The 12,639-nt window shown below is 36.8% G+C and overlaps 2 protein-coding genes and 2 pseudogenes across 2 annotated transcripts; all 4 read right to left on the minus strand.

The window, feature by feature from the left end:
* Nucleotides 15–1,380, minus strand: LOC104741581 (annotated as a pseudogene).
* On the minus strand, nucleotides 2,406–3,832 carry LOC104741592 (probable flavonol synthase 5). The gene is made up of 3 exons (XM_010462480.2): nucleotides 3,364–3,832; nucleotides 2,905–3,232; nucleotides 2,406–2,827 (listed from the first exon to the last, which is right to left on the minus strand). Exons 1-3 carry the CDS (start codon nucleotides 3,777–3,779, stop codon nucleotides 2,597–2,599), a joined length of 975 nt encoding a protein of 324 aa, XP_010460782.1. The 5' UTR covers nucleotides 3,780–3,832; the 3' UTR covers nucleotides 2,406–2,596.
* On the minus strand, nucleotides 7,252–8,863 carry LOC104741603 (probable flavonol synthase 5). Its single transcript, XM_010462490.1, has 3 exons — nucleotides 8,200–8,863; nucleotides 7,766–8,093; nucleotides 7,252–7,686 (listed from the first exon to the last, which is right to left on the minus strand). Exons 1-3 carry the CDS (start codon nucleotides 8,613–8,615, stop codon nucleotides 7,438–7,440), a joined length of 993 nt encoding a protein of 330 aa, XP_010460792.1. The 5' UTR covers nucleotides 8,616–8,863; the 3' UTR covers nucleotides 7,252–7,437.
* On the minus strand, nucleotides 9,955–12,415 carry LOC104741632 (annotated as a pseudogene).

Below are 12,639 nucleotides of genomic sequence, written 5' to 3' on the forward strand. Positions count from 1 at the left end.
ATCAAAAAAAAAAAAAAAGATACTATATACGAACACTTGGACAGTACTGATCATAAATTATTGAGGAAATCATAGGGTTTTCAGTAGAGATGAATCTTTATAAACTATATAGCTTGTCGAGCGCCCAGTTTTTCATCGTCTGCTGCAAATAGTCTTTATAAACTATAGTCTCGAATTTAGGAGGATTCTCGTCTCCGGTAAGCTCCGGCAAAGGTCCGACGGACATATCATCCCTAGGCGCAACTAAAAACGGCCAAGAAATCCTCAATCTTTCCTTATCCAACGTTGCTCTGTGAAGCACGTTCTTGTACCTCCCGTTGCTCATCCTCTGCAATTAATTAAATCCAAAAATGAATTCTCGAACATTTCCAACTCTAATAAACTCTATATATGTATATATAACATAATAACTAAATGAAAAAAAAAAAAAAAAAAAGTCAATGCATGAGACCATGAGTTGATCGCCGATGAAAACAATCACAGCGGAGTTGATATAGTTAACGTCCATCCATTGTTCGTCCTTGAAGACTTGAAGTCCAGGAACCTCATTGGGGATGATGAGTGTGATTGCCCCTATATCGGTGTGCGCCGCACCTCCTAAGGCTAATTCCGATTTTGGAGACGGCTGATAGTAATTGATCCTAATCAAATACTCTGCCGTTTCACCACCTAAACTTTGCAACAACGCCACGGGGGATAACCCTAGTCCCGCTGATAACCAACCAAGAATTTTCTCCGTTAGCTTCTTCATATGCCTTGTGTACTCCTCATTCACCTCCCTGAAACAGCCACGTCCCAATATATCAACAAATTAAAATTTGGTAATTTCTTAATGAAGCAAAGTTTAACATATATAAACATGAGTCAGTCCACCTTATTGCTGATTGGTTTTCAAATAATAACTCGTACGGGTACGTACGTTACCTGTATTGGGGAGGATTCTTAGGCCAATATTCATAATTGACGATTGAGGGTGGTGAGAGTCTGTGAAAGAGATGTTCGTCCCAAGCCTCAATACCTTCTAGATAGTTCCTCCTGTATCCTTCGAAGTCCTCCCCTTTCGCCATAGCTTCCTTTTCTGCCTTCGGGAGGTCGAAAACTGCTTCCCAACCACTTGCAGCTGCTGCATCAGCTCCGTTGGAATCCCGTGGTTGACCACCTGAAAAACTCCCCACTCTTGGCTCGCTTCCGTCACCTCACGCACTACGAACTCTTCATCAGAAACGCTTAGATCAACCACGGGAATGTCCAGTCCCAGGACACCCCCAAGAGTTGAGCTCACCAATTGCCTACACAAAGACGGGAGAGACGAAGGAGATGTGTTGTGGTTTCTCTCGTCTTCCATGGCTTCACTCTAGTATGAAACGGAGAAGAGAAGCCTTTAAGTATATATCTTGTATTTTTTATTCTTAAAGAGTTTTATATTAGATTTAATATGATAATATCTCAATAATATTTCTAAACACATCAAATTACATTTAAAAATTATATATTCAATTTTATTAATAAATTATATTTAAAGGAAAAAATTGCCAACCTCTCTACAAAAGACATAAAAAAAAGAATTCAATCGAAGTATGATTCAAATTTTCTTTTGTATTAGACATTTTGTAAAAATTGTATTAAATTGCTAGGGGTATTAAACTGCATGTTGTATATAAATNCCTTTTTTTTTTTTTTTTTTTTTTGATAAATATCTCTTGTCGCATCTCGATCGTAGATGGAGCCATTACTCGGACGTATAACTTATAAATATCAACAAACCAAGTAGTCAACTAGTAGTTGGTAAACGCTGCCACAGCCTAATAATTGTTCTCTGCCATGAAAAACGCAGTGGGTCCATCGTATAATTGAGATATAAGATCAAATGTCTACATCACATTGGACAAAATTACAATAAACTTGCATGTTGCAATCAAACAGAGAGTGCATGAATTAGTCTAGAGCACAGTTTAGGCAGCTGTATCGAGGCCACTTAGGTGCTAGGCGCCCAAATCATAAACCGTGGCGACTATATACGTAATTATACGGTTCTGTTATATTAAGCAGACTTGTAGACGAATTTAAAGGGTTAACTACATATCAACTTGTTAACATCATCCAAACCTCATCGACAATCATTCTCTGCTTGGTTGAGACCATCTATGGTTTTGGATAGACCCCTCCACCTTAATTAACTAAACAAAATTGACACATCTTCGTCTTAATTAGTCAAACCTAGTTTTTGTCTTTCTACTATGCAGAGTAACACTTTGTAATAAAATCTTTTAGAAAACCAAACCCAAACAAACTACTTTAGTTTAATCATAAAAAGTAATAAACACTTAACGTTTCCACATATATAGTATATATATTTCTGTTCCCTAAATAGTTTAATGCACCATATGCACCATGTATAGAAGAAATTAACGAACACGGATTCATATTGGAAACCCTCAAACCATATTATCATATATTGCATTTATAGAAACTCCAAAAGAAGAAAGAACAATTATCAACGAACACATTGATACTATCACTTGAAACAATATATCATCCTTTATTATGACATCGATCGTTGGATGATACTCAATTTGTTTCTTGGTTTTGAGGGTTTTCAGTAGACTGGAAGATCTTCGAGCGCCCAACCTTTTATCTTCTGGTCAATATAGTCTTTATATATTAGAGTCTCGAATTTAGGAGGATTATCGTCTCCGGTAAGCTCCGGCAAAGGTCCGACGGACATATCATCCCTAGGTGCAACAAAAACAGGCCAAGAAATCCTCAATTTTTCCCTATCTGTCTTTGCTCTATGAAACACGTTCTTGAACCTCCCGTTGGTCATCCTCTGCAATTAATTTGAATCTACAAATCAAACCACAAAACATTTGCAAATCCCAAGTAAAAAAAAAAAGTCAACTATACCATGAGTTGATCGCCGATGATAACAACAACGGCAGAGTCGACGTAGTTAAGGTCAAACCATTGTTCGTCCTTGAAGGCTTGAAGTCCAGGAACCTCATGGGGGACAAGGAGTGCGATTGCACCCATATCACTATGCGCCGCAGCTCCTATGGTTAATTCCGAATGTTGAGTTGGCGGATAGAAATTGATCCTAAGCACATACTCTGCCGTATCGCCACCTATACTTTGCGTCAACGCCACACGAGGTAACCCTAGTCCCTCTGATAGCCAACCAAGAATCTTCTCCGTCAGCCTCTTCATATGCTTTGTGTACTCCTCAGTCACCTCCCTGATACCACCATGTTCCAAAATAAATATATGGACGAAAATTCAACGTTTAAATTTGACAATATATTTTTTTACGTAAAACATGAGAGTCAATCCACTTGGTTTTGAATTAATAACGTAAAACGTACGTACCTGTACTGGGGAGGATTCTTAGGCCAATATTTATAGTTTATGATTGAGGGTGGGGAGAGTCTGTGAAACAGATGTTCGTCCCAATTGTTTATACCTCCTAGATACTTCCTCTTGTATCCTTCGAAGTCTTCCTCTTTCGCCACAGCTTCCTTTTCTATCTCCGGGAGGTCAAAGAACTGTTTCCCAGCCAGTTGTAGCTGCTGCATCAGCTCCGCTGGAATCCCATGGTTAACCACCTGAAAGACTCCCCACTCTTCACTCGCTTTCACCACCTCACGCACCAGAAAACCTTCATCAGAAACGCTTAGGTCAACGACGGGAACGTCCGCGCTTCCTCCAAGAGTTGTGTCTGCCAGTTGCTTGCTCAAAGATGGGAGAGATGAAGAAGATGTATCGTGGTCTCTCTCGTCTACCATTGCTCCACTCTAATATCCAACTTTGTTGCCGTTATGGTTTGGTGTGAGAAAGAGAAGAAGGCTTAGAGGGGCTTTAAATAAGGTAACTTCGTGAGGATGTGGCATACATGGAAATTAATAACCATTTTTATATAAAAATATGTTCATTGTTAGTATTAATTTTCATGTATACCATTTTTGTAAACCTCGAGGTCTAATCAATAAACGTATTTTTATATATAAAGACCTCAAATTATAAAACTAACATATTACATATATATGAAAATTTCGTACCTCGATTATCAATGGAAGCATTATTAATTAAGCTGTAGAATTATAATACTTTATCAACGAAATTAGAGAGACAATATATAATAGTGAGTAGCAACAAACGTAACTCACGTTACAATTAATCCAGCCTAATAATCATTATTCTATGGCATTAAAAAATTCGTGGATTCGTCGTCTATCTATTACTAATTTTAAATACCACACTAAACATTTATATATTTAACTAATAAGAATTAAAAAAAAAACGATTGCAATTAGCAAATGTTTACGAAAAATATACGGCGTTGACTTACAAAGATCAACACATGACACATATTAATCTTCTTAAACCTAGTTATGTCTTTACCATAAGTAAAAATGCTGTTTGTGACTAACTCCCACGATGCATAATAACAGTTTCTATGGCTACTGGATCTATAAAAACTGTTTTATGACTTCGACGATGCAGAATAACAGTTCCAAGTTGTGTAACTTATTTATCGTGGGAGATTTTTGCAGACTAACGTCCTTCTTTTATTTGTATTTATGCCGAAAGAAGCATGTGACTCTTTTCCTGTCTTCTGAAATTTAATAATAAAACATTTCTCATTAGTTTATATTTTTGGTCAACATTTCTCATTAGTTAATTTTTTTGGTCCACGTTTTCTCATTAGTCTATATTATATATACAATTTTATATTGTAAATTAATGATGGTAGGTAAACAAAGACAAAAACTTCATTTTAAAAATATTACATTCCTTATAATTTATACTGAGGTAGATAAGCGTTATGTAAATAAGCTTGAATACATTAAATATGCTACGCATGTAGAGTTTACTATGTCGGCAAGGTGGTTTTAGGTATATGATTGATGATTCAGTGTTAATTTTGTACTTATTTTGGATTTTCAACTAAAAACCAATTGACAATTAGTAGATTGACCCTAATTTTTTATATATAAATGATAGTTTTTTTTAACTTTCGATGTGGGATTTGAATTGTATCCCAACAATCTCTCCTTCAAACCAAGAACTACATGTAGGATCTTAACACGCTTACTCGAGATGGAGTTATCAAACCAAAAAGGGATAGACCTTCAATTGGTGATGATGGAATCCCTTAAAGTTTCTCGTAGAATCAAAATCACTCTATGAGAATCAAAATCTATAGTGATGATGGAGTCCCTTAAAGTTTCTCAAATACGTGAGGTCAGACTCACCTACGCAATTTGAAAAGAAATCGACTCCGACAGCAAGAACTTATAATTCTAGCTAATTCCAACCACATATGCGTAAGAAAAGATCTCAGATCTCATATAATCAAACTCAATAAAGCCAATTGGTTTGAAGGTCAATCTCTTTTTGGCTCTCTTGGGTTAACAAGACACATGTTTGTATCAACTTTTCTAAATTCACCTGAACTTGAATATTGGGCTCTGATACCATATTAAATTTGAGATTATCTTGAACTTCCAACTAAAATCCAATTGACAATTGGTGTATTGACCTTAACCCTTTATATATTAATGAAAGTCTTTTAAAATTTTCGATGTGGGACTTAGATTGTATTCCAACACACCGTACTCATTAGTTATATTATAACGAGTGTCTTGACTATTAATTTAATCTAAAACTTCCACTTTTTTTTTATTAATTGTTTTCCCTCCATTTGTGATCATAAAATATGGATGTCTAAAAAAGTAAAAAATTAATTTATATAGAAAATGTGTTTTTAATATAATCTATAATGTTACAAATGTCGTTTACAATTTATGCAAAATTAGAGAAATAAAACTAAATCCACCAAAATCATATCTTTGGAGTACCTCTATGTTGTTTTTCATAGTATTAATCATCTTGAGGAAACTTGCTTATCGTATATCTCTGTTTTGTGTTTGCTTGATAGAGATTTAGTACAACTAGAGAGTAAAAGAAAAACTCATACATTGCTTCATAATTTTGATGCAGTACACACTAACGCTAGAGATTGTAGCAACAACTCTACTAACTACTACATAACAACCAACTCGCTTAGTCTTACAAGCAACTTCAAGGACTACTAAAGATATTATTCCGACAACTCCATTAGTTAAACTAAACTAATCTTCCATTCTTAACTTCACTTGCATTTTCTTGGTTTGGTTTGAGAACCAAAATGACATTACTCAACACTCTAGAAACTTAATGAGTATCAATAACCAAACCAACTTACATATTCCTAGGATAGCTTGACTTCTCCTAATCATTCTTGGTCACACCATAACTTCCACGACAGAACTTGTGTCCCCAACTACCAAACCAGGAGTGGCCATAAGCGCTACACCAATATGAGCTCCATGGTTTCTCCAGAAGTCCTACAAACCAGAAGGAGAAGTCTGATGGATTATCATAAGGAATATATGTTGATTTAAAGGATGCAAAATCAGCAAGGTAAAGCTAGCTCAAATTGAAAGAGCATATCATGTAAACGAATCCAAACCAAAACCACATATTACAGAAACTCAAAACTTGAAACTTTGCAAGTCTTTCAATCAAATTCATTATGATTCAACTGAAAATTCACTAAAATCAGTAATGACTCATCCATGAAAATTTCAGAGTAATGAACGAGGTCAGAATCAGCTACCATAACATCAAAACAAGCAAGGAGACTATGCATCAGATCAAATCATGTAAACGAAAATCGAATAGAAACCACTTATTACAAAAACACAAATTTAAAATTTCGCAAATCTTTCTATCAAACTTTGGTCCTAGGCGGCCAATCATAAACCGTGGCGACTATATACGAAACTATATGGTTCTGTACGTTATTAAGCAGACTTGGACCAAATTTGAAGGGTTTTAACTACATCAACTTGTTAGCTATCATCTAGCATTCAAACCTCATAGACAATCATCCTTGCTTGCTATAGACCTTATGCATCTATGGTTTTGGATAGACACCTGTCACACCTCTGCCTTGATGTAACAAAATTTGACACATATTCTTCTTAATTAGTCAAACCTAGTTTTTGTCTTCTTGTATGACTTTTTACTATGCAGAGTTACACTTTGTAATATATAAAATTTATAATCAAACCAAACCCAAACATACTACTTTAGTTAAAATCATAAAAATTAATAAACACTTAAATTTTCCACATCTTTTTTTTTTCTTTTCCCTAAATAGTTTAATGCAGCATATATATATATATATATATATATAGAAGAAAACCTCAAAGAAGAAACCTTCAAACCATACATTATCTTCTGGTCAAATTAAACACTTGTCCGTAAATAAAAACGTAACTCGAAAACGAAACGGGAAGAAAAAACTCTTGAACACTTTAATTTGATAGGATCACTTGAAACATTTCATGATCATTTATTATGATCTTGTTGGATGATACTCAATTTGTTTCTTAATTAGTTTTGGGGGGGTTTCAGTAGACTGTGGAGACCTTCGAGCGCCCAACCTTTTATCTTCTTGTCAATATAGTCTTTATATAATAGAGTCTCGAATTTAGGAGGATTATCGTCTCCGGTAAGCTCCGGCAAAGGTCCGACGGACATATCATCCCTAGGCGCAACAAAAATAGGCCAAGAAATCCTCACTCTTTCCCTATCCGACTTCGCTCTGTGAAACACGTTCTTAAACCTCCCGTTGGTTATTCTCTGAAATTAATTTGAATCTATAAATCAAACCACAAAAACATTGTTGCAAATCTTTTTTTTTTTTTAAAGTCAACTATACCATGAGTTGATCGCCGAGGATAACAACAACGGCAGAGTCGATATAGTTAAGGTCAAACCATTGTTCGTCCTTGAAGGCTTGAAGTCCAGGAACCTCATTGGGGACAAGGAGTGCGATTGCACCCATATCACTATGCGCCGCAGCTCCTATGGTTAATTCCGAATGTTGACTTGGCGGATAGAAATTGATCCTAAGCGCATACTCTGCCGTATCGCCACCTATGCTTTGACTCAACGCCACACGCGGTAACCCTAGTCCCTCTGATAGCCAACCAAAAATCTTTTCCGTCAGCCTCTTCACATGCTTTGTGTACTCCTCCGTCACCTCCCTGAGACGACAATTCAACATTTAAATTTGACAATATTTTTTTTTAACGTAAAACATGAGAGTTAATCCATTTGGTTTTCAATTAATAACGTAAAACGTGTACGTACCTGTATTGGGGAGGATTCGTAGGCCAATATTTATAGTTGATGACTGAAGGTGGGGAGAGTCTGTGAAACAGATGTTCGTCCCAATTGTCTATACCTCCTAGATAGTTCCTTTTGTATCCTTCGAAGCCTCCCTCTTTCGCCACAGCTTCCTTTTCTTTCTCCGGGAGGTCGAAGAACTGTTTCCCAGCCACTTGTAGCTGCTGCATCAGCTCCGTCGGAATCCCATGGTTAACCACCTGAAAGACTCCCCACTCTTCACTCGCTTTCACCACCTCACGCACAATGAACCCTTCATCAGAAACGCTTAGGTCAATGACGGGAACGTCCGCGCTTCCTCCGAGAGTTGTGTCTGCCAAATGGTTGCTCAAAGATGGGAGAGATGAAGAAGATGTATCGTGGTCTCTCTCGTCTACCATTGCTCCACTCTAATATCCAACTTTGTTGCCGTTATGGTGTGAGAAAGAGGAGAAGGCTAAGAGGGGATTTAAATAGGGTAAGTTCGTGATGGTGTGGCACAACGACCCCGTTACTGTTCGAGAGGTTATTAAACTTTTTGTATAACTATCGAGGTCATTTAAACGATTTTTAGATATGAACGAGCTCAAATTATGAAATTAACATAGATATGAAAAAATTTTCTACCTCGATTATGAATGGAACCATTATTAGGCTGGATCTTTTAGAATTATATATACTAATTTATCCACGAAATTATAGAGATAGACGCAATTAGTATAGCAAACGTAACTCACGTTTAGTACGTTACAGTCCAGCCTAATAATGATTATTCTATGGCATGAAAAGTCGTTGATACGTCGTCTATCTAGTACAAATTTTTAAAACATCACACTGGACATATATTTAACTAATTAATTAGATAGTTAAATAAATAAAAAAAAACTGATTGCGAGCAAGTTGTTTACGTAAAATATATACCGCGTTGACTTACCAAGATCAACACATGACACATTAATCTTCTTAAACCTAATTTATGTCTTTAATTACCATAAGTAAAAAAGCTGTTTGTGACTAGCTCCCACGATGCATAAGCATAATAACAGTTTCTATGGCTATCGGATCGAGAAAACCTGTTTGTATTTATGCCGAAAGAAGCATGTTAACTCTCTTTTTCTTCCTTCTAAAATTTAAAAACAAAACATTTCTCATTAGTTTATTCTTTTGGTCCACATTTTCTCATTAATCTATATCTCTATATATACATTAATATTTATATGGTCAATTGATGATGGTAGGTAAACAAAGACAAAACCTTGATTTTAAAAATATTACATTCGTTATAATTTATTACTGCATAGCTGGTAGATAAGCGTTATGTAAATAAGCTTGAATAGATTAAATACGCCACGCATGTGGATTAAGCTGAAAGATAAAAAACAATTGTCTCGTTGACACAAATAAAAAGAAAGACCAACTATGTCGGGCGAAGTGGTTTTAGCTCTATGATTGACGATCTACAATCTTATAGTATTACTAACACTGTATTAGATTCTAATGTATGTAGGTGGGTAAGTAGACATTATCAGAGAAACGTTGTCTGGTCACACTGGTGATAGGACACTGGCGTGGCAAGAAAACCAAGTTTCATAAAACGTTAAAAATATCACCAAAACTGTATTTGTAATAACTATCTCACTCCGTAGGTATTTGTATTATCAGAGAAACGTTGTCTGGTCACACTGGTGATATTATATATTCTTGCCAGAGCAAATCTCCAATTTACTATTATTTGAGAAATGATGTTAAGAGAAATGATGCTCTAATTAACAAACACTTGAGAGGATATGTTTTTACAGAAACTACAGAATCCAATCCATCCATATGAATATAGCAACACACCACATGCTGCATTACAATCTAACTCTACTCTATAAAGCAAATCGCAACGCTTTCTTCTGCCGCAAACACACAGAATCTAAACCCACCCGAGTTTGATGATATCGACTTCACCTTATAAAAATCATTAGAGGCGTCTGGTTTTGTTAGGAGGTGCGTAACCTGACATACCCATTCCAGGATCCTTCCTTCTTAGCTGTTGCTGCTGGTGCGGTTGAGCCATCCCACGCTGCTGCTGCAGCGGAACACTCGGGTTCATCCCCGCTTGCGCTGGGAAATTATAAGCCATCATGCCTTGAGGTTGCATCCTCTGCATGTTATGTGCAACCATTGGTCTTGGCATCGATCTATTGCCCATTCCATGAGCTCCAGCCATGTTCCCTGCTACGTTTCCTGCTGCTACTGCTTGAGGAGGATTGATGCTTGTAGTGCCTTCGAAATCCGTGTTTGCATCGACTGGACGAGTAGGGTAATTCACATTCTTCTCCATCGGTTGGGTGGCTACAAACNATCTAAACCCACCCGAGTTTGATGATATCGACTTCACCTTATAAAAATCATTAGAGGCGTCTGGTTTTGTTAGGAGGTGCGTAACCTGAGATCATACGCAGGACTTTTCTGATTCAGGTGAACTACGTTGTGGAGACCAACGCTGTCGTATTTGTGAGCTTGAATGTGTTGAACATCGTTATGCCAGTGCGGGAGGTTAACTAGCATAGGCCATTTATCCATCGTCGGGTGGCCTAAGATCTTAAATATCTTGTCGAGTTGATCTAACTGGAAAGGGGTTTGAGCCGACTTCGCTTCTGCTCCTTGGAACAACGGTTTGAGAGTAAGTAGCTCCGCGAATATACATCCAACAGCCCACATGTCGACGGCGCTTGTATAGTGCTTTGAGCCAAGAAGCAGCTCTGGTGCTCTGTACCAGATTGTGACCACAACTCCGTTATCTGATAGCGCTTTCAACGGAGCTTGATATATCCTTGCAAGCCCGAAGTCAGCTATTTTCACTATTCCGTGTTCTTCTCCATCTCCCATAACCAAGATATTCGAGGGTTTCAAGTCTCTGTGTATAATCCAATTACTGTGAAGATAGTTCAACCCGTTGAGAAGCTGCCAGAGCAAAGACTTAACTGTGTATGTGTTTATCGAATGGCCTACTTTGTCTCTGTGGTGCCTGATGATTTCGTAGAGATCGTACTCGGCATAATCAAAGGCAAGATAAAGAGACATGTCTGCAAAATTGATGTGGACATTCACAAGCTTCACGACGTTCTCATGGGAAATCTCTCTAAGCAACATGATCTCGCGGATAGCAGTTGGGGAAACTCCATCTCCGTCTTTTGACTGCTTAAACTTCTTGATGGCAATTGGTCTTTTAGGCGGATTCTTGGTTCTAGCCAAGAAAACAAGACCATAGGTTCCTTCACCAATCTTACCAACGAGATTGTATTGTTGCAGCCATTCTGGTTTCTCACTACCGCTGTTTGAGCTGTTGGACCTAGTGGAACTCCCATCTCCCATTGCTTTTATTTCTCTACCTCAATGTCCTTACCATGTGAATCGGAAAAAGAGTAGAGTCTATCTAACAAAACGAAACCATCTAGGTTTACACTTTGTAGTTTTCCTGAAATTTGAACAAAATCAGCCAAAGAAGATGAGTCTCTGGAACCGTACATGTAACCTAATCTATCTATAAAAAGAGATATAGAGACTCAATAAAGTGATCCAAAATTACTTACAAGCAAGAAACATCACAGAATAAGATCTAGGACTTGTCATAGAACCTACCCTACACAAAACCAAAAGTCTAAAAGGAACGTTTCAGAATTAGCTGATAAATACAATTCACATCCTAATGAACAAATTCAGACACAAAGACTCCAAATTTTTCAGCAATTGACGTCTAATCAAATCTCATCTAGATCCAGAAACGAAAAAAAACGAGACTTTAACAACAAAGCTGAAATTATCAAGCTCCAGAGACCAATAACCCTAAAATTCAATACCCAGAGCTACGTTGCCCTAAACCTAATCAAAAGACCTAAAATTTCGAAACCAAATTCAAATTCCAATTAAAAAAAAAATAAGGTCGAGAACTATACGATCTATTTTTATTTTATAAATCAACGATCAGGGAAATAAAAGATAGATACGTAAAAGGATCTGACCGGGTAAGGCGAGCAGATAAATGTTGGAAGGAGGAGGAGCTGAAGCTTGGAGAACGTCGGAGGAGACGGGAGACAAAAAAAAGCGAGAGAATTCCGGTGAGACGGAAGGGAGAAAGATTGAGTTTACCAAAAACGGTGACGTTATGAAGAAGCAGCCGAGACGCCGAGAATGGAAACTAGATTTTGTTATTTTAGCCACTTGGTCCAACAACACACAACATGACTATTAGTATTATTTATCTTTTAAGTTTATTCAAATATGGATTTAAAAGCAATTAAGAATTGGAAATAATTTGATATATCTTTAGTTTTTAGATATTACAGAAATAAAATAAAAAAGAAGTTTATTCAAATATGGATTTAAAAGCAATTAAGAATTGGAAATAATTTGATATATCTTTAGTTTTTAGATATT

The sequence above is a fragment of the Camelina sativa genome, chromosome 2, assembly GCF_000633955.1.
Source record: "Camelina sativa cultivar DH55 chromosome 2, Cs, whole genome shotgun sequence".
NCBI lineage: Eukaryota > Viridiplantae > Streptophyta > Magnoliopsida > Brassicales > Brassicaceae > Camelina > Camelina sativa.

Coding starts and splice junctions, on each gene's coding strand:
- LOC104741592 (XM_010462480.2), bottom strand. CDS start 3,779: ATGGTAGACGAGAGAGACCACGATACATCTTCTTCATCTCTCCCATCT. Junction 3,233..3,363: donor AAGAATCCTCCCCAGTACAG/GTACGTACGTTT, acceptor TGGTGGTATCAG/GGAGGTGACTGAGGAGTACA. Junction 2,828..2,904: donor TCATCGGCGATCAACTCATG/GTATAGTTGACT, acceptor AATTAATTGCAG/AGGATGACCAACGGGAGGTT.
- LOC104741603 (XM_010462490.1), bottom strand. CDS start 8,615: ATGGTAGACGAGAGAGACCACGATACATCTTCTTCATCTCTCCCATCT. Junction 8,094..8,199: donor ACGAATCCTCCCCAATACAG/GTACGTACACGT, acceptor TTGTCGTCTCAG/GGAGGTGACGGAGGAGTACA. Junction 7,687..7,765: donor TCCTCGGCGATCAACTCATG/GTATAGTTGACT, acceptor AATTAATTTCAG/AGAATAACCAACGGGAGGTT.